At 49.5% G+C, this 24,340-nt stretch overlaps 1 protein-coding gene across 1 annotated transcript; it reads right to left on the bottom strand.

Annotated features, from left to right (window-relative positions):
* Positions 1-506: 506 nt before the first annotated feature.
* On the bottom strand, positions 507-24,340 carry LOC104122772 (alpha-2-macroglobulin-like protein 1). Its single transcript, XM_035890510.1, has 34 exons — positions 24,282-24,340; positions 23,376-23,559; positions 22,250-22,412; positions 21,628-21,680; positions 19,576-19,596; positions 18,937-19,096; positions 18,406-18,490; positions 16,945-17,056; positions 15,834-15,948; positions 15,332-15,441; positions 14,692-14,859; positions 13,449-13,554; positions 12,491-12,636; positions 12,053-12,202; positions 11,681-11,833; positions 10,610-10,694; positions 9,693-9,807; positions 8,767-8,992; positions 8,511-8,637; positions 7,807-7,928; positions 7,259-7,313; positions 6,602-6,685; positions 5,397-5,573; positions 5,205-5,286; positions 4,291-4,447; positions 4,001-4,075; positions 3,459-3,621; positions 2,849-3,063; positions 2,495-2,710; positions 2,258-2,382; positions 1,857-1,947; positions 1,092-1,160; positions 688-790; positions 507-547 (listed from the first exon to the last, which is right to left on the bottom strand). The coding sequence occupies exons 1-34, from the start codon at positions 24,338-24,340 to the stop codon at positions 507-509; spliced, it is 4,113 nt and encodes a 1,370-aa protein (XP_035746403.1).

The following is a 24,340-nucleotide window of genomic DNA, read 5'->3' as shown; positions in this document are numbered from 1 at the left end:
GAAGGGACTTCTCCAGACCTGTCCTGGCTCAGGCTACTGCTAACAAGCCATCTCCCTTCTGGCAGCTGGCTATGTCACCCCACGAGACAAAATATTACATCTTCCCAGCTTCAGCTTGGTCCTTTGGATCCCTGAATCCCCCCCTTTCCTACCCTGCGATTAATATAGTGGGGGGTGGAGGGAATAGAGCCATGTCCAGGTCTGAGGGTCCTTGTTAGCACGGGCCGCTATAGCTCTGCATTCCCACTCCATGTGATGCTCAGCCATTCCTTCCTCACCCTCATTTTGAGAGAAGCTGTCCCTATCTCCACCTTCCACCAGAGCCTCCCTGGCTCCACATACCTAGCCATAGGCAACTGCCAGTTCCTCTTTCCAGCTGGATATATGCTCCCCACTGATCACCATCCTCCTTCCCGTCTTTGAATCCTTACATTCCCTCTCTCCCACTCAAGACCCAGCCTTTCCCGATGCCACTGTTTTTGCCACACAGGGATTTGCTGCCTACCTCAACTACAGACAGCACTGTAGTCAGCCAAGGCTCGTTCCTCTGCAAAAGGAAATGAGGACGCTGATTACACACACATGCATGCACACAGATGTGCACTCTTCTGTGTGCACATCTTTTCCCAGCCAGAGAACTAGGAACCCAGTTTCCAACCCCAGAGTAGGAGGGAATTTGCAACCCACCTGGCTGGTAGTAATCATAGACTTTGATGCTGGCCGGTTTCAGGTTCTTCATCTGAATTACTTGTTCCAGGTGCAGAATGAAAGTCTGAGATTCATCGTTGAGCTTGTGGAGGTGGGAAGAAGTTAGCAAGCAAGGGGAGAAAGAAGTCACTGCATCTTCATCTTCCCTAGCTTGAATGTTTTCCTGCACTAAATCTCTCTAATCCACTAGAGATTCTGGATTTTAGAAATGGAGTGTGAGGAATGCTAACCCAATGACAATGAAATTGGGCAAGCTTCCTCTGCCCAGTTCTGCCAGTGCTCTTTCCCCATGCCTAGCTCAGCCTTGGGCTTCTCATACAGCTCCTTGTCCACTAGCCTCTTGCTCCCACTCTGCCAAACCAAATGCTTTTGTTCCCACTTACCTTCTCCAGATAAATGTAGATGACATCGGCTTTTACTTCTATTTTCTTAACGATGGTTCTGCGCTCCAGCTGGCATAGGAAACAATAACACAAGGAAATTTGCAAGCACTTTCCTTAGGGCTTCCTGGCCTGAGGGACACACTGTTGTACAGAAGGGATGATGTGGAGCTCGACTCTGTGTGGAACTGTGCCTTTCTCACACATAAGGGTTGTATCTTTGGTAGTCTCTCCTGGGCATGCCTTGTGTGAATTTGGGGATGAAGGATGCTGTCTCTTCTCAGTTAGAAGAATCTCCCACTCTGGGGACAAAAGGCCGTGTGGATAGCACATAGGACTGATGCATTGGTCAGCAAACAGGTGCAGGCACCAGTAAAGATTCTGGTTACATCATCTCACTGACTGCTAAACTGCTCTGAACAATCTGCCTAGGGGCTGTGCAAATAATTCATCTTTCAGTTTTATGGCTTAATCAGAAAAAAAAAAAATCTTTTTGGCTAGACCTAGAGTCTCTCTAAGAAATCTTGTCTTAGAATTTCTGTCAAACAAATCCTGGTGTTTAGCACACTCAGCAGCACATTTTGTTCCTGGCCCAAGGCAGAACTGTGTCAGTGGGAGAAAATTAAGCACCTCTGATCTCCTGCAGCCAACCCTTGTGGGCCCTGTATGGAAATGAGAGGGTTTGGTTCAACTACAACAACAAAGGGCCCCTGGTAATTTAGTTACCTCACAGCCTGAAATGAACAGTTCTTATTCCAAAGCCCTTACCAACATCCTGGATCTGGGAGCCAGGACAAATCCAGACAGCAGGGAGACCTCCACGATCACCATGTTGGATGTGACTCTGCTCCCAATGTAGCTGAAGAAGAAGAAACAGTCAGAGGGTCTGACGTGAGAACAGAGCCCTCCCAAGCCCCTCTTCCCCCCGCCCCCATACCCTGTGTGCAGGACCCTGAGCCATGTAGCCCATCCAGGACTGGGGACATGGCAGCCACTGCTCCCTCTCGCAGGAGGTAGCCTGCACCTTCCTTCCCCTCCCCTTCCATCCACCAAATTCACCCTCTGTCCCATCAGCCCCAAGTGCCTCCATTGCAGCCCTGAGGTTTTCCTGGCTGCTGTCCCCAAGCACAGCGGGTCTTGCTGGAGGAGGAAACAACCCTTGGGGTCACCTGGCAAGGATGCGGACGGTGAGGACACGCGCATTGCCCTGGCTACAGTTGGTCAGCTCTGTGTTGACACGCAGAGTGAAGGTGACCGCAGCCCGCGGGGGAGGCTCATGGTACCTCAGCACTGTCTGCAGGGAAAGGGCCAGGAGGGGAAAAGACGGGCCAGGCATGACCTCATGCAGGGAGAAGAGGCAGAGTCCTCCACTTCTCCTCTCTCCCCCCCTCGCCCCGCCACCTCACCTGAGCGAAGACGCAGCTGCTGCCATGGACCTGCACCAGGAACTCCCCCGGGACCTCCGTCAGTGCCGCCTGCTGCACCAGCAGCCGCTTCTGGCGGCTGACTTGGAACGCCTTCCCAAAGCCCCTCTGGGACTTCACTCTCACGAGCGCCTGGCCTGATGCGCTGAACGTCCTTGCTGCGTATTTTGCTAAGGCTTGCAAGGCAACAACTGTGTCCTAGAGAGGGAAAGACAGTCACACCTCTGAGACCATCAGCTCTCATGAAGCTGACTTGGAGCAGGCAGACACCAGAAGGACTCGCCCTGCCACCCTCGGGTGCAAAAGCGTGTCAGTCCACAGGGAGCTACTTGTTACCTGGGTGGAGGCAAAGCCCCCGTAGGCGTTCTGCTGCCGGGTCAGCCACGCCACAATACCCGCTGCTGTCGTCATGTCGCCTGCATGCACCCTTGGCTTAGAGAGGTACGCCAGGAGCACGTAGGCCGTCAGCTCTATGTCCACTGACTGAGTACCGGGCCAGAAGTCCGTGGAAGCTGGAGAGGTTGGCTTGGGGCTCCAGTGGATTTGTCCTCCTGCAGAAGGGAAAGGAGCATGCAGGCTATGTGGAGAGGACATAACTGGGGGTTCACAGGGGAAAAAAACCCAGAGTGCTTTCAGGGCTCCTTCAGCTCATTCCCTGTACTCAGGCCAGGATCACTGTCTTCACTTTATTCTCCAGGGCTTAGCTCACAGATTCCTACCTCCTCCATCAAAAGGATCTTGAAATCCTCCAGGCTGAGGAAACTCTTTCTGATAAATCACCTTCACAGCTTGTGAAATAACTTACTGTGTTTTCAGTGCAGTTACTGCACAAATGCAAGGAATATGTACAAAACCCTATGGCATTTTTAACAGCTGTAGCTGGGCATACGTTACTCCAGATGCTAGCAGGTGAACAAGAAGCATTACCCCAACCAGCAGTCAGCACCTGATTTGATGGCCTGCTCCTCCAGTTTGTACAGCAGCTCCTGGGTTGTCTCATAGTCCCCAGCCAGGGCAAAGGCATAGGCCAGCACGGCTTCTGTGTAGATGTTGGTGACATTGTGAACTGCCTGCTGCAGACAGCGGAGGGTAGTCTGCATCAGCTTGCCCTGCATTGGGAGGAGAGACACATGTCAAACTCGGACAGGGGCAAAACAGGGGGCAGGGGAGCTCCTTCCAGGGAGCCAGACTATGTCTTCCTGATGTAGCTCCAGAGAAACTCATTAAATTACACAGTCTGTTGAGAAAACAGGCAGTGTGGCCCCAGTGCGCACTGGGAGCCATAGCCACCAAACACTATTACACCATGCCAGTTTTACAGTACTGTCTCTTTTGAGGAACGACTTCACAATTTGACCAAACATCAGCTCCCTCCCACCTGTTCCTGGCCTGGAGAATGGCAGCCAGAACTACGAGCTGACATACCCCATAGCGGTGCCCAGGCGTGGGAGCATACAGGAGAGCAGGAGGGAGCGGGGGCGTACTCACCTTCAGCGGCTGACCCAGCTCCAGCAGTGCGGCAGCGACGTATGCCCCCAGGGAGATTTCATCATCCCCACTGCCCTGCGAAGGGAATGCTCCTTTCACTCTCCAAGTGACTCCCCGGAAGGAAAAGCATTCCTTTCATGTTCCCCGCCCCATACCCTGCTCTCTTTAAGGCTGGTTGGTGGGTTGCAGGAGTGATTTTCCAGGATCCTTTGGGATCCCACAATGTTTTGTTGTCATGACATCTGTCCAGCCATTCCCCAGCTGTGCTGCCTGGCTTGGCCCTCATTTACCTTTAAGGAGGAGTGAAAGAGGCTCCCTTTGGTGGCAAAGCAGCCACTGGGGAGCTGGTTTTGCTCTAGCCAGCGTAGGGCATCCTGGATGTTCTTGTCATCTACATAGATGTATTTTCTGGCTTGGCCAAAAGCCTTGACTACAAAAGCTGTCAGCCTAGGAAGAAGATGAGTTGTGAGAGAAAGAGAAACACAAAAAAAACCCAAAGAGAAAGTCAAAGGCCTCCTAGTGCATGTCCCTGAAGTTAACACTGACATAGTGGGGTGCCAAAAAAGAGTCATTTCCATACAGAAAGGCAAGCTAAATGTGGAAATGGTCCACAGGACCCAAGTGGCTCCTCTCCCTCAGCCCGGCTCCACAAATGTACCACTTGCACTACTACTTCACCCAGTCGTTTCATAGGTGAAAAACCCCTTACCCCTTCTACTTTTACCCATTGCACTTCATCTCCTCCAATACCTAGAGACAATCTTGAATTCCCCATTTTCTTCCTCCCTTCCTTTCTCCATTTCTCCCAGCCCAGCCACCACAGGGTCAAGCTGGGCCATTGCAGCTCTTCCAAACTCTCCCAAGCAACGCCTTCCCTAGGGAGATGATTGTTTATTACAATAATCTTCCCTGATTTACCTCCAGGCAGTAGGTACCCATCTTGGCTACTGGGATACCACCAGCTAGTACCTGGTGTTGCCTGTGGGGCAACAGCAGGGCCACAGAAACAAAAAGGGACCTCTCACCCCCTGAGACCACATCTTTGTTGTTCCACTGTCCCAGAAACTCTGCTGCTCTGCCTCAGAGAGCTCCTGGGGTTCCCATCCAAAAGAAGAAACACACATCTTATCAGCTTTCCCAGGCACATTAGCTGCTCTGGCCCAGACAGGAAAAACCAGGAGTGAGGGATATTTGCAGTGCTTACCAAGTGTTCCCTTCCCCATCCTGCTGCCCAAAGACACTGTAGGACCCATCTCGGTGCCTGTAAAGAAGCTGCATCTGGTACCCTGGGGAGCACAGTAACACAGAGGAGCCAACATTGACAGAATGAGTGCAAGGGCAAGAACTGTTGGACACAGGGGGAGGCAGAGGAGCAAGGTGGGTCTGTTGTACTTGCCATTGCGCAGGAATCCTGTTGCCCTCTCCTTGATCTCAGGGGTCAGCTGCCTTGTCTTCTCCAGGTACTGCAGCACATAGACAATGGGGGCAAACAGCACCATGTTCTGCTCCCCACAGCCATGGGGCATCTGCACCAGGTGGTCCAGGTTCTGCAGTGCCATCCCCATGAGGTCACCTATGCAAGGGTGTAAGAAAGAAAGCAAGTGTAAGTATGATTTGAGGTGCTTCTCAGCCAGGCAGGGGATAACAGTGCTTTATCTCAGCACAGGAGGAAAACACTGGAGCAAGGAGGAAAGAGGAGTAAACAACCGAGTGCAGCATGGAGAGTGGCATCGTGATGCAGGGTGGCCACGCTATGGAGTCCCTGAGGAATTTTTCCTTATCACTTTTGCAGTCCGAAGGGCTCCAAGCGTAACAAGTACTATTTGTAAAAGGCTATGAGCAGAGCTGCAGTTGCTCAGTGTGTGTCATACAGACAACTATAAAAGCACTTAGGAAAAGGTTGAGATGTTTCTGGTCTTCAGCCAGGCCTGTTCTACTTGGCCATATGTCAAGCATCAAAATGTCAGTAAGCCAGCAGGGGTGCTAGTCAGACGGTGTGAAGGTGTCCATATGTCCTCCAGCCAGCCAGAAAAGCCTTGTATTCAGTTTCCTCCTTTGGAGATCTGTTGTATAATATTCATGGCTACTTATGCCAGGCCTGGCTTCATACCAATTCTGGCATAGGGGCAAACGAGCACAGTGCATAGAAGTGTACTGAATGGTAGGTATGTCTGGTCCCAGTAGCCTCTTCAAAGTGTTCTTTTTCAACTTAGAAATGCTGAGAAGGAGTTCTTCTCTCCAAGAGCTTCTGTTGTAGCAGTAAAACTTAACAGGAAGACAAGATGGTTATGAGCTTTGATGATTTGATCTACAGAGAACTAGCCAAGTTCCCAAAGTCCCAGTAAAAATAACGGCTCTGCTCCAACGTCCCAGCTAGAAAAATAAGGATTATTCTTCTCTGCAGATTACTTTTCTCATGAAAACCAAAGTGCTAATCCAAAAATCTGAAAGCCTGGTGTTGGCAAACCTTGCAGAGAATAGAAATACAGCATCTTCTCTTTTGAGCAGCATCACACCAAATGGATCCCCTGACACCATCACTGGGTTAAGCCTTGCTCATCTGTAACAGCAGTCAGTGAGCCCACAATAGAAATCACTTACCCGAGATGGAAATGAAGGCCCTGGCAGACCCCTTTACTGCATTGTCAGGGAGGTGAAGGGACACAGGTTCTTCAGCCATGTTTCCTGATAACAACAGGGTAAAGGTGTAGCACGAAAATTCAATCCAAGTGCATCTAACCAGAGGGACAAGACTGACACAGATGAGTGGGACACTGCCTACATCCCGCTCACACAGACTGCTCCTACAGTGCGTCCCAGCCAGCTCCATTGTCTGGAAAACTTTCAGATTAAAAGAGACATGAGAGCTGCTGGCTGGGCTGAGGGCTCACCAGGCTTCACGACTCAATTCACTACACTTCACAAGCTTCATGAGAATCACAGGTGGTCATCGCTTGGAAGGGGGTCATCCAGGAGAGACTGGCATTGCTTCAGGGACGGGGGGAGGGTTGGAGCTGGAGACTGCAGGAAGGGAAGAAGACTACAGAGCAGGATTTTGCCACCTATAGACAGTGGCAAATTCAGTAGGACAACACACGTCAAAGTAATATTTCTTGTTCTTTCCTGTCTAACAGGAAGTGAAATTTCCTATGTGAACAATCATTTGAAAACATTCTTTCATCAGACCTCCCACAGTTTAGTCCTACTTTCAGGTCTAGTTATTTCAGGCTGCAGGACCCATTCAGGCTGTCCACATACCTCCTCTCGGGCACAGAAGGGAGCCGTAAGACTTCTCCACTAACACACCTTCTGGCTGCCAGGGCAGGAACATGAACATGGGACAGAAGAAACAAGATTACACACAGAATTCCCAAACAGCAGCAAAATTTCAGTGCAAGTTCAGGTGGTTAGTTCCCAGGCTGTCAGGGACTCCATCCTCCTCACCTTTGGCAGGACTTCACTGAAGCTGCCTGCTTCACTGCTCAAGAGAGCAATAGCAAACCTGAGGGATGGGGCTTTCTGGTCAGTGAGCATATACAAAAGCTCATGTACAATGGGTGATTGAGCAGGGAAAGGTACAGGGAGAAACATGGACATGGTGTACAAATGCAGCTCAAGAAAGAGTACCGCAGGAAGGGAATAGGCTTGGCTAGGTCCTGGGGGGAACAAAGCAAACTGAGCCACAGCCTTGGTAGGCTAATGCTGGTCAAAAAATGAGGAGAGAAAACCATTTAGCCCATCACAGCCTCCCTTCCCCAAGGGGCAGGGATACTCAGAGAGAGAAGTGAGCCTGCTCTAATACTGACCCGGACTAGCAAGTGTTTGACCAGGGTATGCCTCCGCCTCGTGGTAGCTGGCAAGGGCTTCCTGCCCCCACACCGTGGTGAGGTGTCCAGTACCTCTGTCCTCACTGTGATATTCAGAGTCCCTAGCAAACAAATTGAACAGAGCCTATTTCTTATACCTGTGACCAAATGGAGTCTACTTGCTTAACTGATAGTGATCTGAGATGCTTCAGGTGGCTGGTCTTCATAGCCTCAGCAGTTTGGCCAGTAAAGGTGAGCCAGCCAGTACTGATGGCTTGTTCAGACACCCTAAGCATGAGGGAACTAGGTAATGCCTACCAGCAAAGTGCACTACATATGACTAACAACAGAAAGTGCAGCAGCCCCTTGGACCCCAGTGTCCCCTTCCCACTGCATATGAAGCACAGCACCAGCAATACAAGGTTCCCCCACCCACATCCATGCAGCCCCCTCCTCCCCAGCTGGTCCCACAGCCCTCTCTTCAAGAGTTCTCCATGCCACCCATTCAGTTCCTGCCCTCTCTGATGAGCCTGTCTAAGAAGAGAGAAAGAAAGCAGACACAATGGAATGCGTGCTTGAATATGAACAAGAGCAAAGTTCAGGATCCAGAGGAGGGGAGGCTCTGCCAGCTTCTCTGGACTTCCCGCTTCCTCTCACTTCAGTTTTAGGGTTCCCCATCACTGCTCCCATTTTTGCTGCCGTACCCAGCTGGACTGCTGTCACATTCCATGTGAAGGTCTTGGACTCCTCTGCACACAGACACTCCTTGTCCCTGCAGGTTCGGCATGGCTCCACCTGGAAGTCTGAGGATTTAGCCAAGGCCACGTGGATCTGAGGCAATGACAGATGCAGGCGAGTGACTGGGCAGCTCAGCAGAGATGGCTTGGCACAACATGCTGTAAAACTGGAGAGCATAGTAGGTCTGTCCCACACAGTGTTACCTGTGGCAACAGCACACACCTGTATGCACTGCTGCAGGTAGTTGAAGACAGTAGCTTGCAGCATGAAGGTCTCTCCTCGGATGACAGAATATGGCGGCGTCACATCCACAAAGAAGGGCTGGACCGTTCTGAGGCTCATGGTTGGGGCAAGGCCAAATCCCCTCCCAGCCAAGCAGAATGCCTTGACTTTCCACTCTGCAGCAGCAGTAGGTGCTGTGACTGGGACACTCCTGCTGCCGTTGGAGCTGAGAAGAAAAAGAGCACTTGCATGAAGATGCATGAAGAAATTCATCCCACTCCGCTGCACTGGGGAGGGCTCACAGCCCTGGGTGAGGGAAGGCTTTTCAAGTCCTCATGCTCAGATCAACCTCTGCCGTATTACCAATGATTTCTGCTCCAGTGGCTCACAACAAGGCAGCTCTCAGCAATTTGTTCCCTAAAGCCATAAACCCTGCTTTAATGCCATCAGTAATGGCTTTATACCCTTCTCCTGAGCAAGACACTGCCCGAGCATTCCAGCTCTGTACAGTCAATCAACAGCATGATGTCAGTCAACTGCATGATGTTCTGGAAAGCAGCAGTGCCATATCCTCCTCAGTGCTGATTCATTAGTCTTAATCTAAGCACCCTGGCAACAAGGGCTACAAATTTAGCTGGTGCGCCCACCAAATTGAGAAGTTAGTAGAGGGTATCCCAATATGCAAAGAGGCAATACTTGACGGTTTGGTCTTGAAGTGTATTGCTCTTCTCTAAACCTGCGTAGACTTCAGTTCTGCACCTCAAAGCTTACTAGTCCTTCAGTTTGATGCACTACAAATGCAGGGAAGAGCTGTGCAGTCCTCTCTTTACACCTATGGCTGCACTTTTGCACAAATGCAAGTCAGCCAAGACTCAGTAACAAAGGGATCATCCTTCTGTTCATTTGTAAAGTCTGGCTTCTCTTACCCAACAGAAAACAGATTCCAGATCCAAGTTTCAGGGACATAGTGGTGAAGTCTTCCATGGGTTGTAAATTGGGTTTGTTCCTTAGTGATTCTCTGGTCTTCTGTAGAAGGTCCCCCTGAAAGAAAGAACAAGGAGTCCCCCCAGAGTGGGAGAGGTGAACCCTGCCAATGACAGCCTAGCACTGGGGCAAGAGGCAAAGGAAGCAGTAAGAGAGACGTGGGAAGAGCCTGGCAGAGAAAAACACAAGGGAGTGAGCTGATTTGGTAGGAGAGGGGAAAATAGGAAGGGAAAAGAGTGTGGTAACAGGAGAACCCACTTGTAGTGGGCTGGTTGCAAGTTTTCCGAGACTTGGTTAGACAAAGCCCCTTGCTGACCTGACCCAGAGTTGGTGCTAAAGAGACTAGGGACCTTCAGAGAGGCATTTTAACTGACACCTTTGTAATTCTGTGAACAACAATACTGTTTGCTTGCCTGAAGAAAACTCACAGCCCTCTGCAAGTTATGGTTTAAATCTCAGCAGGCATGTGACCCAGCTTAGTATGGTTATCTAGTGCAAACTGACACACAGAGGAAGGAAGCGACTGTCCCTGAATCCGCAGGTGGGGACAGAAGCCAGGTCCCAGCACAGCCTGGAGGGTAGTCACTGGGAAACAGATCCTGGCCCACACTTAGGTTTGTCTGTGCCAGGAAAGGGAATGCCATTCTTTAATATCAGGGAAGATCCAGGTAGTGACATTCTTCAAAGCCCTTTTTACAGGGACTGGGTCACTTCTGCTGAGGCTGGTGGACCAGGCAGCTCTCCTGTGGCAGCAGTACCCGTTACTTCTCAGAGAGTCAATATCTACCACCAGGAAACCCCAGAGGGCTCTTCCATCTGGGTCACCTCATGTCCCAGCTAGGCTGAAAGTGCAGCTCACCCATGGTCGGCTTCCTATCCACCCGAGGAAAGCACTGAGACGGCTTCTTGATTACAAGGTTTGAGAAGATTTTCAGCCCCATGCTCTGTTTAGGAAAAGAAGGAGGGTAGGGGAGGCAGAAAAGCATCTGTGAGTGAGGAAGAGCAGCCACTGCTCTTCAAAATTACTCTCAAAACCATTGGGGCCAGGACAGCCAGTGCCTGGCTGGCCCAGAGCGCTGGCCCAAGCAGACATGGTGCTGAGGGAGACATGGTACAGCCTCCCTGATGCCTTCTTTCTCAGGAAGTCACTAAACCACCAGCTCTCTTCTGGGGAACACTGGGATGTCCTGATCCTCTCAACGCATTTCCAGTGTCAAGGGCACAAGAGGAGAGGTATCAGCGTCCTGCCCCGTCCCCTCACGCATGCTGGAGGGAATAGTTGGATGAAATCCACCCTCTGAAGTCATACAGAGGTGTGAAGGGGAGCAAACCCCCCATTCAGCCCTTCGGGCTGTGACATGGTCCCCTCCACCAACACAAGAGAAGTCCCTATGCTGTGAAAGAGCCTCCTAGGATATGTTTCTATTGCTAAATAAAAGAGGACAGGGTGTGATCCCCAGGTCCAAGGCCTGTCTTGTGCCCATGCTGCTTAAGGGTAGTCCTTTCTAGAGGACACCTGCCTTAAAGACACCAGGAGATCTGCCTGGGAACAGCTCAAAACCATGCCAGAAAGCAAGCTAACAACTAAGCCATGTCAACGACCTGTGGTCCAATGCTTGGGATCACTCTCTGTCTCTTTTCTCTAATACTGTAGACAAACAGCACACAGTCCAGGACCTCATTCCCAAGCCCAAAAAGCTGGGTTTTGCTGGTCCAGGATCTCATCATCTTGCTTGCTGCGCCCGTGGAGGGCAATACAGGTGTTCATACTCATGATGGGATTGTATGTCTCTTGAGACAGCACGGCTAGGTCAGGACAGACAGCAGGGGCCGTCTGGAGAAGGCAAGGCCTTCTCAGACTGCCTGGGGAGAAAGATATCTCAGATGCTCGTGATTTCAACAGCTCTGGGAAAAGTCATGAGGTGATTACCCGGAAGAGGTTGAAGATGTCAGGCTGAAAGGCATGCTGTGGCTTCCCTCGCAGCAGAGGTGAGGTGGACGGGGGATGAACACAGTGATCTGAATGCTCATCTACTTGGGCAGGGTATCCATGTCGGTAGGCAGCAGGGAACAAATCATAGACCTAGGGAAACTCACAGGCAGGGAAGAATCGGACAAGGAACAGATACATCCAGATGCTTTGCTCCACCCTCCCCTAGCATACATACCTGTTCCTGCCCATCTCCCCAGGCAGACCCCGCTTTCTCCTCCACACAAAGACCTCCTCACCCATTAGCCCCTGCCTGCCTCCCCCAGCTCATCCACAAGTCCTGGCTTCTTGCCTGGTTGCACAGACACTCACCATTTGGCTTGTCAGCTCACTCTCTGGGCTCATGAAGAACACATTTTCATCCACTGCCTGCACTGCACACAGGGAGCCAGGAGCTGCCTGCAGTTGGAGCTGCACTGTTGACCCTGAGTGGGCTTCTTTAGCTGGGAATCCTACCTTGACCTTGAGCAACACACCAGGAAAGCAAATAGGAAAAAGTGAGAAAGAGGGGTGAGAAGGCTGGCAGACAGGCAGCACAGACAGAGAGAGGGAGACCCACTGGAGTCTTCCCCGCTCAGCCACTGCTATGAACAGAAGTCACTGCTGAAGCTTTCCTGGTCCCTTGGCACTGTGCTGCAGACAACCTCTCTCCTCCCCAGTTCTCTCTGTGAAGGATCTGAGGGTCTCCTTCCCTCAGATCTGCTGACTCCTGCTTGTCAGCTCTCCCCCAGCCACAGGAGTGAGTCTCACCTGGTTTTCAAAGCACAAGGCAACATCAAAACGGATGCTGTCAGCTGTTACCCCTCCACTGGGGAAGATGGCGTACACCACTAAGGAAGGTGATGGGGTGAAGTCAGCAGTGAAGGTCAAAGGGATGGAGAAGGAGCCCTTCAACACTGAGTAAGGAAAGGCAAAGTGTTTTCATCAGAGCCCCACTGAGATCTCCTTCTGCCTTCCTGCTTTTTTCTGCTTTATAATCCCACAGTTAATAATCAAACCAATTCGTCATGCTGCTCTGCTACCCTCTCCCTGCATGTTCTGGACCCACAGAATCATAGAATCAATGGTTTGGGTTGGAAGGGACTTCAAAGATTATCTAGTTCCAACGCCCCTGCCATGGACAGGGACACCTTCCACTAGACCAGGTTGCTCCAAGACCCATCCAGCCTGGCCTTGAACACTTCCAGAGATGGGGCAACTTGTTCCAGTGTTTCACCACCCTCATAATGAAGAATTTCTTCCTTTTATCTAATCTAAACCTACCCTCTTTCAGTTCGAAGCCATTAGCCCTTGTATCACTACAAGCCCCTGTAAAAAGTCCCTCTCCAGCTTTCTTGTAGGCACCCTTCAGGTACTGGAAGGCTGCTATAAGGTGTTGCCAGACCCTTCTCTTCTCCAGGCTGAACAACCTGAACCTGTCCTCTCTCAGCCTGTCCTCTTAGGAGAGGTGCTCCAGCCCTCAGATTATCTTTGTGGCCTTTCTCTGGACTTGCTCCGACAGGTCCATGTCCTTGTCCATCTTCCCACAGGTCCTCCCAGTCTCTCTTCCCATCACAGTTTCCCATGTTCTGTCTTTTCAGCCTCTTCCAGCTGACACGATTGCTTCTTCAGCCTCCCTCTGTCCTGTTCGCTGACTACCCAGGACCTATAGATTCAGGCAGTTTGGGAGAAACTCTGGCAACTCTCACTGTCCGATCTAGAAGCCCACCAGGCGCAAGTGTTTCCTGTTGTCCAGCTGCCGCAGACTTACTGTTCAGCTTCCCGACCTGGACACTTCTCTGGCCCCTGACAATAATTCCAGCCTTCCCAGTGACCTGTGGGAGGAGGGACATGGATGAGCAGACTGCTGTTTGCCACCACAGTGCAGTCACACTCACCTATGTGCATCTTGCTCTCCCAAGAAACCTCAGAAACAAACTGTGGGTCCAATCCAACCCCACACCTTGGTTCCAGCAGATTTGCAGATATCACAGTGCGGGAGGAACAGCCTTAACACGTGAGATTCTGGTCTGGTCTGTCCAGTTAGGACAATGGATGGATAGTGGGTTCACTGGAGATAAGTGAGAGACAGCTAAGGTATTTCCCCTCCAGTAGGCAGGTCTCCAGACCAGACCAAAAGCAATTTCCACTGATCAGCTGCTTAATAATCAGAGTGAAAAAGTGATCCCCCATCCAGTTTCAAAGGGAGAAGAGTTTGACAGCAGACTCGGCACAAGACACTTCCCACTGCAGCCTTGGTAGAGGCTAAGGGGGCGATGGGATGCAAAGATGGAAGCCTCCTCCCACCCATGGAGGTGACTGGGGCCCAAATACCAGGATCACACTGTGGCCAGGCTGAGCTCTACCAGGTGTACTGTTCACCCAGTTCTCTAAGAACAAGTTTTTTCCTGTCATCCGTCCAGGGATGATCTAAATTACAGCCTCAACATTTCATTGGAGTCTGATCCCATCAATGCAGCCTTTCCCCCCAGGTTCTATACTACCCTTACTCACATAATATGCAAAACCTATACGGCTGGTGTCTTCTCCCAGGTCATCCCGACTGAGCGTGAAAGTCACCTGGACATTCTGCTTCAGCCCACAAGGCAGTGTTTCTGTGAGTGGATGTATGTCCAGGAAGCTCTTGGTTGTGATGTGGAAGGGCTGCAGGTGATGGTAAGCGTTTGTGTAACTGAAGTCAGTTTTTCGAGGTGTGTACGTGAGATCTTCCAGTGTGAACCTTCCCTGGGAGGGGACCAGAGATACATAAAAATCAAGAGTTCCATGCTTCAGTGTTTTGTTAGGATGTGATCAGCTCGGCTTTGGGAAGTGCTGCCTTCCTGCTGGCTCTGCACAGGCAGAGCTGTGTGGGGAGCCCAGGCCTGAGCTGGCAGCGGGCTGCAGGGCAGGAGGGGGGAGCACTGGCAGAGGTCAAGGATTCTCACTTTCCTGTATGCAGAGGTGGGATTTACCTCCAAAGAGACTGATGAGCTGTTCCAGGCCGTTGTGTCCAGGTTGAACGATGCTATTCCACTGCCATCTGTGATGTATGTTTTGATAAACCGGCGCCTCATGAACCTTATCACAAGATAAACTTTTCTGTTTTTCATACCATTTCCATAGTGATCCTGAAGCTTAATCTGGTGACAACAGGGAGAGGCAAGAAAAGCCAAAGTCAGATATTTCTTCCAGTGTCATACCCAAAACCTGACAAACATAGAGCCTCCTGTGTAGGTGGCCTTAACTTCAGTCTGGCCCCAAGACAGGAGACTTCCCTCATCTCTAAAGCTTATCCGAGAGTCATTAAAACCTGTCTGCTCCAGAAGGTGTGTGTGGCTAGAGCATGAGGAGCTCATCTCCTAGCCAACAGCTGAGACATCCTTGCATCCCAGCATCCCTGCTGAGGCATCACTTCACCCTCAGCAGAAGCTGGAGATGTAAACACATCAGGGAATCTGAAATACAGAGACTGGAGCCACACTGTCAAGTAATGTGACACACTGCAAGGCAAAGTACTCTGAGGAACAGAAAATGGTTTGGGTCAGCAAAATTTACTAGACACTAAATTCCTTGGCAAATGATGAGGAGGGAAGAAGCAAGGGAAAAAATCACCTTCCCCCTGTAGGGTACTCCAGGGATGTAATAAGCATTTGGTGTCTCAAACACTGCCCTTGCAGCTGTCCTGGAGATGAGGATTTGGCTGGAGGTGTTGATCTGCACCCCTGTTGGAACGCAGAGCACAAGGGAAGCAGGATCAGTATTGAGGGTGACTACTGCACCCTAGTTTAATCTCACTTTGTTATTCCCAGCCCCTGCCAGCAGAGTGTTTCAAACTTCTTTCCTGACACCAGAACCCTTCAAGGTTTAGAGGCTGTTGCTGTGGCAGCTCCTTCTCTAGTTAAGAAGTCTCCAAGCCCCTTTGTGGCCTCATGGACCACGCTCCCAGCCACACACCTCATCCTCCCGCTGCTGGCAGAGCAGATCTCTGTGGGCACAGCAAGTTCCTCGGGCAGGACCACTCTCTGTGTCCTGTGAAGGTCCCGGCACTCTGACCCTCGCACCCCCAAAATGGTCCCTCTCGCCCCTGCACCTTCTCTGCTGAGCCCTGGGATACCTGTGTCTATCTCCAGGAGAGAGGCTGCTGCATAGAGCTTGCTGTCTTGCTCACTGGGAGCCAGGTTGAAGACTGATGTGCTCACAGAAGGGGTGAAGCACCCCTTGCTCATGGTCTGCAATAGGAAGCAGTAGGTATTATTTGGGGCTGGGGAGGAGGGAAGGAGTCAGAAGTGCAAGGTATTAGTCGTTCTGCTGTAACTGTTGACTGCAACAAGTAATAATGCAGACTCATATTTAGATAGATATGGTTCACATGTTAAATTCTGTATTTTCTATTTTATACACATGTTTATGTGTAAATCATATTGTAGAAATATAAAACAAAACATGCATCACAGTTTTATCAAAGTTACAACGTTGGCAACTTTCCAGCTTTAGTAGAAAACTGGACTGCACTAAATGGATTGCAGAGTAAATATATGAGTATTTTAATAGATCTAGCTAGAAGAACTGCAGAATCAAATTAAAATTCAAAGTAACAAATCATTTGCAGAGCTGGAAGTTTACAACTACCATAACAAATCATAAGGCATGAAAAGTTTTCAACCATATATGTACAAGGGAAGAGCCCAGCTATTAAATACTTTGTTAGGAATGGAACGATGTAATAAGGAAAATATAAAAATATGCAATATATAAATATATAAAAAGATAAAGTATATAAGCCATTGTGTGATTTGGCTATGGAATTAACCAGGTCTCCACCACAAGTTAGTGTCCTTGTGCAGCTCCAGGATAGGTTCACCTTAATATGGTAATTTTGCACCTGCAAAAGCTCTATTAATTACTGTTTCTTACACTGCATCAATTTCTGGCAAGTTATGTCTTTACAAAAAAGAACTCTAAATCTTCCTGTGAAATTCATCTTTTCTTGTCCCTAGCATTACTAAGCAAAGTTACAAAGAAGAACTTCTGGGGGTAAAGGCTTCTTAGCTGGTCTGGGCAACAATAATTGCATTAACTGAATAAAACCAATTACTTCTACATATACATTACAGAGGTTGGCAAACCTTCCCTACATAGCAGTTCATTCTGTTCACTCAGCCCTTGACACTTAGTCCTGTGTGGTGCTCCTTCACTACCCATGTATCTTCCAGGATTCTACTCACCGGACCACTGTATTCCCTACAGATGTCCTTGCTGGCATTTTGAGGACGCCTCCTTGCCTTCTGGCACAAAATCACCCGCATGGTCCCTTGCACTGCCTTCCCGTAGCTGTACCTGCAGGGAGGACACCAGAGTAGCTGACCAGCAGAAGCACTGTGTGTTTTGCTGAGCACATTGCTCCATGCAGGTGGCCTTTCTGATGAAGGCCTTTATGCAGCTGGTAAGCAGGCAGTCATGAATGAAAACAGAGCACATTGTGTACTTGGGGAGTGGAATAGCACAGTCCTGCGTCCAACAGAGGCAGAAACAAAGCGCAGACAGGAAAGGCCCCATACTCTCTGAAGATTTCCCACTTCTGGGTGCTTGCTGTCCTGGAATTGCAGGCAGACACAGAGAGCTGACCTTAGCTGATGTGTCCACACCGCACAGAGCAGCACCAAGCTCAGGTGTGAAAGCAGCAGAAACCTGTGTCCCTGCAGACAGCAACAGCAATGCATGGTATGGCAGCAACAGACCTATAGACTGACCTCAGACCTGCCTCACTGTGGGCTTATCTCATGACCTGGACTCTTGTTTCCATCATCAGAGCTGCTCTGTTGGTTTTTTGCAAGGTACAGCACAAATGTGCCCTTGTCAGTGCACACATTTCCCCTGTCTGCCTCGCTGCCTTTCCCTGCTTTGGCTCCTCTCTGGCTTTCCCTTTGGAACAAGGCACCTGACGGTTTCAGTAACAGGAAGACATCTATGACCCATCCTGGGGATGCAGAGTGCTGTACTGTTTTCTACTAGAGCTTCATATGGTCAAATTTTAAATGTCCCAATCAATGAGAAATTATGTCAGACCAGCAGCAAAGAGACACCGAAAGTCTCCAGGCAGCCCAGCCCCAAATACAAATGAGCTCACCCCCTTTATCTGTCTACAAAGTGCTTTCCAGACCTTTCTCCTCGTTCCTTTGTGCTTATACTGTCTGAGGTCATGCCTCCATACCCTCATCTACGGAGTTTTTGCTAATGACTACATAACTAGAGAAACCCACCTGCTGCTCCTAAGAAGGTAGCAAGTTCAGCAGCATGTAAGTGAGAAGGAAGAGCTTAACCTTCTAAAGAAACACCAGTTCCTGCTCCTCTACTCCAGCAGACCAGTCCCATATCAAATATGTGGTTTTGCCCACATAAGGTCTTTCAAGGCTGGACACACAGCTTCCAGAGCAGGGTTATCACCTGCCTAGGGCAAATCTCCCTATAGCTGGGTGGTCTCTCCCAAGTGTGGCTCGTGGGCCTTTCTCCAAGGAAGAACCCATCAGTTTGACCGTCTCACTATTTGGGATTCTTTGAAAGGAATGACTGTGTTTGGCCCTTCTTGAGCCACTTCTCCTTGATGGATTCAAGAGATAAGAGATATATGGAAGGAGAGAGAAGCAGTTTTGATGAGCTCTTCCCTTTTCCCTGAACATCCTTCTTACCTGCCACACACACGCAGTAGGAAAGTTTTATCTGAAGCATAAATCTGAGCTGGTCCCTCAAAGAAAACATCAAACTTTTGCAACCCTGGAACAAAAACCACAGAGTTACTCCATCAAAGGCAACAGACTACCCAGACATGGGATCACAAAAGGGAAGAGTGTGTTCATGTAAGTCTGGAGTCCCATGAAGGAACATGTTCATGAGGTAAAAGCAAGGACTAACTAAAAACAGGGAAACCAAAGAGAGAGTCCCCTTTTTTCCCCCAACATACAAAGTCTCACAGAGGTCTTTAGTGTATTCTCAGTCTGCATCAGCTTCGTTGTCAGCAGATACCTTCTCCAGTAACCTCCACCACAATCTCCCTTGTGTTCACTTCTGATATTGCCCACTCTATACTCTATAGATTTGTGTTTAATCCTAGCTCTCAGACAGTAAATCTTAGTTTACAATGTTTGGCTGTATATTTTATACAGACAGAATCAAGCAATTTTTTTTCCATCCCATTCTTTGTTCTCCATACTCCATCTTACCATGTTCCTCCACCTTGAAGGTACTGGACGCTTTTGGGTTAATCACACTGATGGTGTAAGTCCCCAGAGAGAGTTTGGCAGCTAACTGGAAAGAGAGATCTGCAATGCCCTGTTTTGGGCTCACGTCCAGCCACTGGCCAATGCGATTTTGGTTTGGGTCCTGCAGTCCGAGGGAAGTAAAGGAGAGGCAGTCGTCAGCAACACCAGCCCACTGGATTCACAGACATTTCAGAGGCTTTCACCGGTTCCTGCTGGTTTTTCCCCAGGTGGTGCTGAAGTGACCTGAGTGCTGGAGCACCAACAGAAGAGAACCGAACCCACCCAGAGTTACTCTGCTCTGTACTGCCATTGAAAAAGAGGTATGAAAGGTCCTGACATTTAAACTCCCCAGTCTTACATAAAGATGAACCGTAAGAGTTAGCTAAAGCCTGGCTGGCTTTCCTGAATGTAGAAATGGATGGAAGATGAACCATTTGATGGTCAATGCTTGTCAACAAGAAGCATGTGGACAGAGTTTGCGTGTGCATGTGTATACACAGACCCTAAGAAAAGTAACTTGACTCAGTAAGACAGCGGCCTAGGCATTATCCATACTGAAGTACCTTTTCTCATAACACCTGAGGAGTCTGAAACACCCACCTGGACTTCCACCATGGAGTACTGCAAAGCAAAGAGATAGCGGTATCAGAAACTGGCATGACATGGCAACCTGCATATAAACTTATCTTCCCGACCTAGCCCGTCTGCTGTGACACCACCACCAGGCCCAAATATTACAATACAAGAGCTTGATCCTACCGAAACCAGGAGAATGGCTTTGAAATAGTAAGGAAAATGTGTAACATAAAAACCTGTGCTATTCTTTGGATTTGCTTTTTGATCCCTTCATTTTTAAGATGCAATTTGATAGATACTCTACAACTGTGAAAGCTGGAATCTACTATAAGAAAAAGGAGAAGAGTAGAGAGACTTACAAATGCCATCACCCTAAGTTCACAAATATTAAGAGGCATCAGTTTTGTAACATAAATCCCAAGAATTAGCAAAACTGCATCACCTATAGGAAGAATACACCCCACGTTTCCCTGGCCTAGGAGGTAAGGCTTGGAGATAAGAATTACTGCTGACTGTTGCTGACAGTAACAGGGAGGGGCAAAGAAGGACATACTTCAGCCCTACTAGGCCTATTAATTCTCTGTTTGTTCTTATATTGCTGCAGCTATCAGCCAGGAGGCAGTAGTGGTGAAGGATGTGTGATTTTGGGAGCATGAGGCACAAGGAGGCAGGAACAGGGCCTTGGGAAAGCAACTGGTCTGTAAACAGAAGGCCACATGTAGTTCACATTATTCATTATTCTAAGCTTTCATACAAGTTACCATAGGCAGTTTTGTTTTCACTGAAACAAACAAAAAATGTGCAGATTAACTATTTTCATAACTTGAATCTAATGTCAGCGCTAAAACTAAACATGCTGGTGATCAGCACCCCCATCTAATTTACAAACTGTATATTATAGCTTTAATGCTGCAGTGCACTCAAGCTTTGTAACAGCTTTGGTTAAACATGCCTCTTTTGAATTTTCATCCCAGCATTATTAACAGTTATAATGCTAATTTACTTATGTTCACAAGTAGACATCAAACATTTATGGTCAAATACCTTCATAAACCAATTGTAGGCATGGAAGCAAATGCATTGTTTACTCTATTATCTAACTAATATAAGAGATATGACTTCTCTGTTGGGAGGAGAAAGGAGTGTGTGATCCTAGGTCCTCACCAATAGCCCAAAAAAGAGGAAATTAAGTCAGCAATAAAGAAGTGGGGAGGATCTCTCCCTTTATTTCAGTCTAGAGGTATTTGATTCAGCCCTCTGCTCCCACGTGCCCTTCAGTATTTACCCATCATGGCATGAATTCCTGTTAGCTCTTCTCAAATTGCTTGAGGACAGAGGAGTGTGAAATAGCTATAGCTGCTGGCTGCAGGTGTAATTACTCACCATAGAAAGATGCTAGCCTTGCAGTTTCCTGGCTCGCACATATGCAAGTCTCTGGCAACATCTCACTCCCATGACATGGGGAGAATGAGCTGCTGCCAGCAGCCAGTCAGTATAATTTTGTTATACTGTTTTTTCTCTTTTCTTTTTTTATGATCACTTCATGCGTATCCTTTCTCATACAACTTAATTTTTCTTAAAATTTTGCAGATGCGTCACAGCTTGCTTCAGACCCTCCTTCAGGTGCAACACACTCCACAAAGTAGTGAGCTTTCCAGAGCTGTGGGAGGGGAGCTTCGGGTCTGGCCGAGTCTATGCACAACTTGTCTGATAATAGTACCTATGGCCAGCAGCCCATGGATGTCCCCAAGAAGCACTGCCTGGTTTTTTGGTGGGGGCAGGTGCACACAGCTCCCAGGCTGCCCTGTACTAACTCAGCTAGCAGGGAGCAGTGGCACACTCCCCAAATACCATCAGCAGCACCAACCCTCCCACCAGCCAGCAGCCATCCTGTGAGAGCAAAACACAGCCGTCAGTAAACGGGTGCTGCTGTTCCAATTTAGTTTTGTAGAGGGTTGGTGTTGGCCACACAGGAGCTGGGTCTGTCTCAGCCTCCATGGTGTGGGGCTGGCAAAGGAGGCAGGACTGATGGAGGGAGCCCGCAGACGTCCTCGCCTCCACTTAGACAGGCTTTACCTTTCTGTTAACAGGAGCAAAATCTTCAGTCAATGTTACAATCCGGAATTTCACTGAAGGGAGAAAATGGAGAAGAGCACATTAGAGAGATGGAGTGCATTTGGGAATGGGCTTGCCCTGCACTTGCCTCACCCCGAAATCACAGCTCCCCACACAGCCCTACCGGCAGCCCCACACCTGCCCTGCAGCCCTCCTCACCCCTTGCTCAGCCCTGCTCACCACCTCTCCCCTCCAAATGCATGGCAGCAGCACAGCAGCCAGCCTCACAATTTAGGGTCTTTGCCACAGGCTAAACCCAGAGTTACCCTTACGCTTCCTCACCTGCAGTGTGAGCAGACCAGTCCTACCTGGCCCTGGCTGAAAAGGCCACATTCAGGTCTGCTCCCCATTCCAAGCCATCTCTGCTCCTAAAGCATGTGAAACCGACCCTTCCAGTCCCCTCCCACCCCTAAAGAGTGGTACACAGATACATCACTCCAGAAGGCAGCAGACAGCTTCCTCCTCCATTCCCATGGAGGCCGCATGGCACGAAGAACTTGGCATGCCACTCACAGGGAATTAGAAACAAAGTCCAGGCAGGTCAAGGCATGGGAACTGTCAGGGTGCTCCATGCAGTGCTCACCTGTCTGTCCCGGGTTATAGACAGGTTTATCCACCTGGATGAAGGTGCCTGTGCCAGCCCTGCGGATCAGGACTTGCTTCTCTTCATTTACACTGAAGTAGTGGCCATTGGAGATGCGCAGGTGGACAGTGCCCACCTCCTGGCTGCCTGCAGGCTGGGGGACCTGGGACACAAAAGAGGAGTCACCAGGTTAGCAGGCAGTAGGAGAAGACAAGATGGCATCAGAACAGTGCTCTTCTCCTCTCTCCTGCTGCCACTGAGGCCAGCCTCTTCTACATCTTACTCTGAAGGCCAGCACAGGGTGTCCCCTCAGTGGCCAAGGGCTGTGTCTCTGGAAGCACAAGGGACAACGCCTTTGCACTTGGGACAGATCTTGGACAAGAGGAAAAGGGAGCCTGTTCTGGCACAGAAATTGTGTCTGCCCCTTCACAGGGCCACTGTTAGAGCCTGCATGGAATGAGATGGAGAAGACTTAGCCCAAGGGAAGAAAAGGTCTATGTTGATGAGAAATCTGTTTCCTAGAGTGTGCAGGTCACAGAGGCTGAAATCCACTCATTCACCAGTGCAAACCAAGAAAATAAGGTTTGTGAGTTTGGCAGATCAGAAAGACTTGTGCTGAGCTTGTGTGCACACCCTCCCATGTCTATCTTAGCCTCCAGCACATTTTCCAGCTCTTAAAAAGAAGCTTGGAGGAAAGCAGACATGATGGGAGGCTGTCTGAGATGAAAAGTCTGGCTCTTCCTGGATTGCGATTCACAAACAACACCCTGTGAGAGTGCTTCCTTCTCAGGGGAGAGAATGAGTTGTATAGTTGCCATTTGGGTGCTTTTAAAGGCCTCCATCCTCCTCAGTCCTTTGGTGCCTGGCCAGGCAGCCTTCCCTCAGTGTGCCACCAAGGTGGATTGTCAGATACCCAGCAGGAGCAGTGCCATGCAGACAGACAAAGGCAGGGAGCAAAGACACCAAGATCCCACTAAACACTCTCCCTGACTTTGCATTCACTCCTTTCCATGCCCTCTCTCCTCCCATCATCCTCATTCTCTGTTTCTTTGGTGAGAGGAGACATGAGCCCAAAGAGCATGCTGGGAGCTGCCATCTAGAGGTCCCTGCCAAGAATGATCCTGACCTGAAATTTGGAGCACTCAAAGATCCAGTTGTTCCGGACGACCTTGCGGTAGAGGCTGAGGTTGCCAGATGGGTGCACAAGAGTTAAGGCCACACGAATAGGCTTCTCCACCCCACGGAGGTCCAAGCACACCCTTTGGGAAGAGGGGTAGGGCAGTGCAGCTGGAACAATGATCAGGTACCTCCTACAGTGGCAAAACAAGACATGACATCCTGGGAGTGTGCTCTTGGCACTAATACTCTATGGTCTGAGGAAACAGGAGGGTTTGCCACCTCTCTCGAGGCAGGAGGTGCTGCTCTGCTGGAGTGAGAGGGACAGAGGAATGTGAACATCCCACAGGGGTGATGGAAGGTATATAGTTAAGAGAAATACTTTTAGGTGATCTCAGGTCACACTAGTGTGGACATGGTTTTGGAGGATGACACAGTAGTGCAGAGAAACATATACAGTAGAGACCACCGCTGCTTCTGCAAAGGGAACCATTCCTAGGCGTTCCCAGTGCACGTGGAAAACACAACAGTTCAGCCCCTCAACAGAAAAGGATTTGCCCTTCTTGCTTTGAGATGGCTACCTTCAACTACCTTGGCAGCAAACTGGTTCCCACTTAATCATCCCCAGCTCTGCAACCCTTTTCATTTGCCCTTCAGTTTATCCTACACCTTTCCCTTCAGCTTGCCTCAGACTGCAGTCCCTCACTCTTCTTGTTCCCACCGCCTGCCCTCACCTAGTTCTTGTACTGCAGTGGTATCCACATTATTCATAACAAGGCTTGTGGCGTGCTGCGTACCACTCCACCCCTATTCCTTCCAGGAGATGACTCGCAGGGTCCCACACTCTCTCCCTGCTATCCTGGGCCCTCCCTCAGCATCACAACTACCAGTCACCAGATTTTTAAATGGCACTTACGGTTGTGCCACTATCCCCAGGGTGTAGAGCAGGCAGCTCAGGAGGAAGGGAGTCCACAT

This window comes from Egretta garzetta, unplaced genomic scaffold (assembly GCF_000687185.1).
Source record: "Egretta garzetta isolate BGI_Z169 unplaced genomic scaffold, ASM68718v1 scaffold363, whole genome shotgun sequence".
Classification (NCBI taxonomy): domain Eukaryota; kingdom Metazoa; phylum Chordata; class Aves; order Pelecaniformes; family Ardeidae; genus Egretta; species Egretta garzetta.
This window is presented reverse-complemented; position numbering and strand designations above follow the sequence as displayed.

What these genes read in the sequence shown, in the direction of transcription:
- LOC104122772 (XM_035890510.1), bottom strand. Translation starts at nt 24,340, where the DNA reads ATGTGGACTCCCTTCCTCCTGAGCTGCCTGCTCTACACCCTGGGGATA. An exon ending in CTATAACCCGGGACAGACAG is followed by an intron (nt 21,681 to 22,249) that starts GTGAGCACTGCA and finishes TTCTCCCTTCAG; the next exon opens with TGAAATTCCGGATTGTAACA. An exon ending in CTTCAAGGTGGAGGAACATG is followed by an intron (nt 18,491 to 18,936) that starts GTAAGATGGAGT and finishes TTTTTGTTCCAG; the next exon opens with GGTTGCAAAAGTTTGATGTT.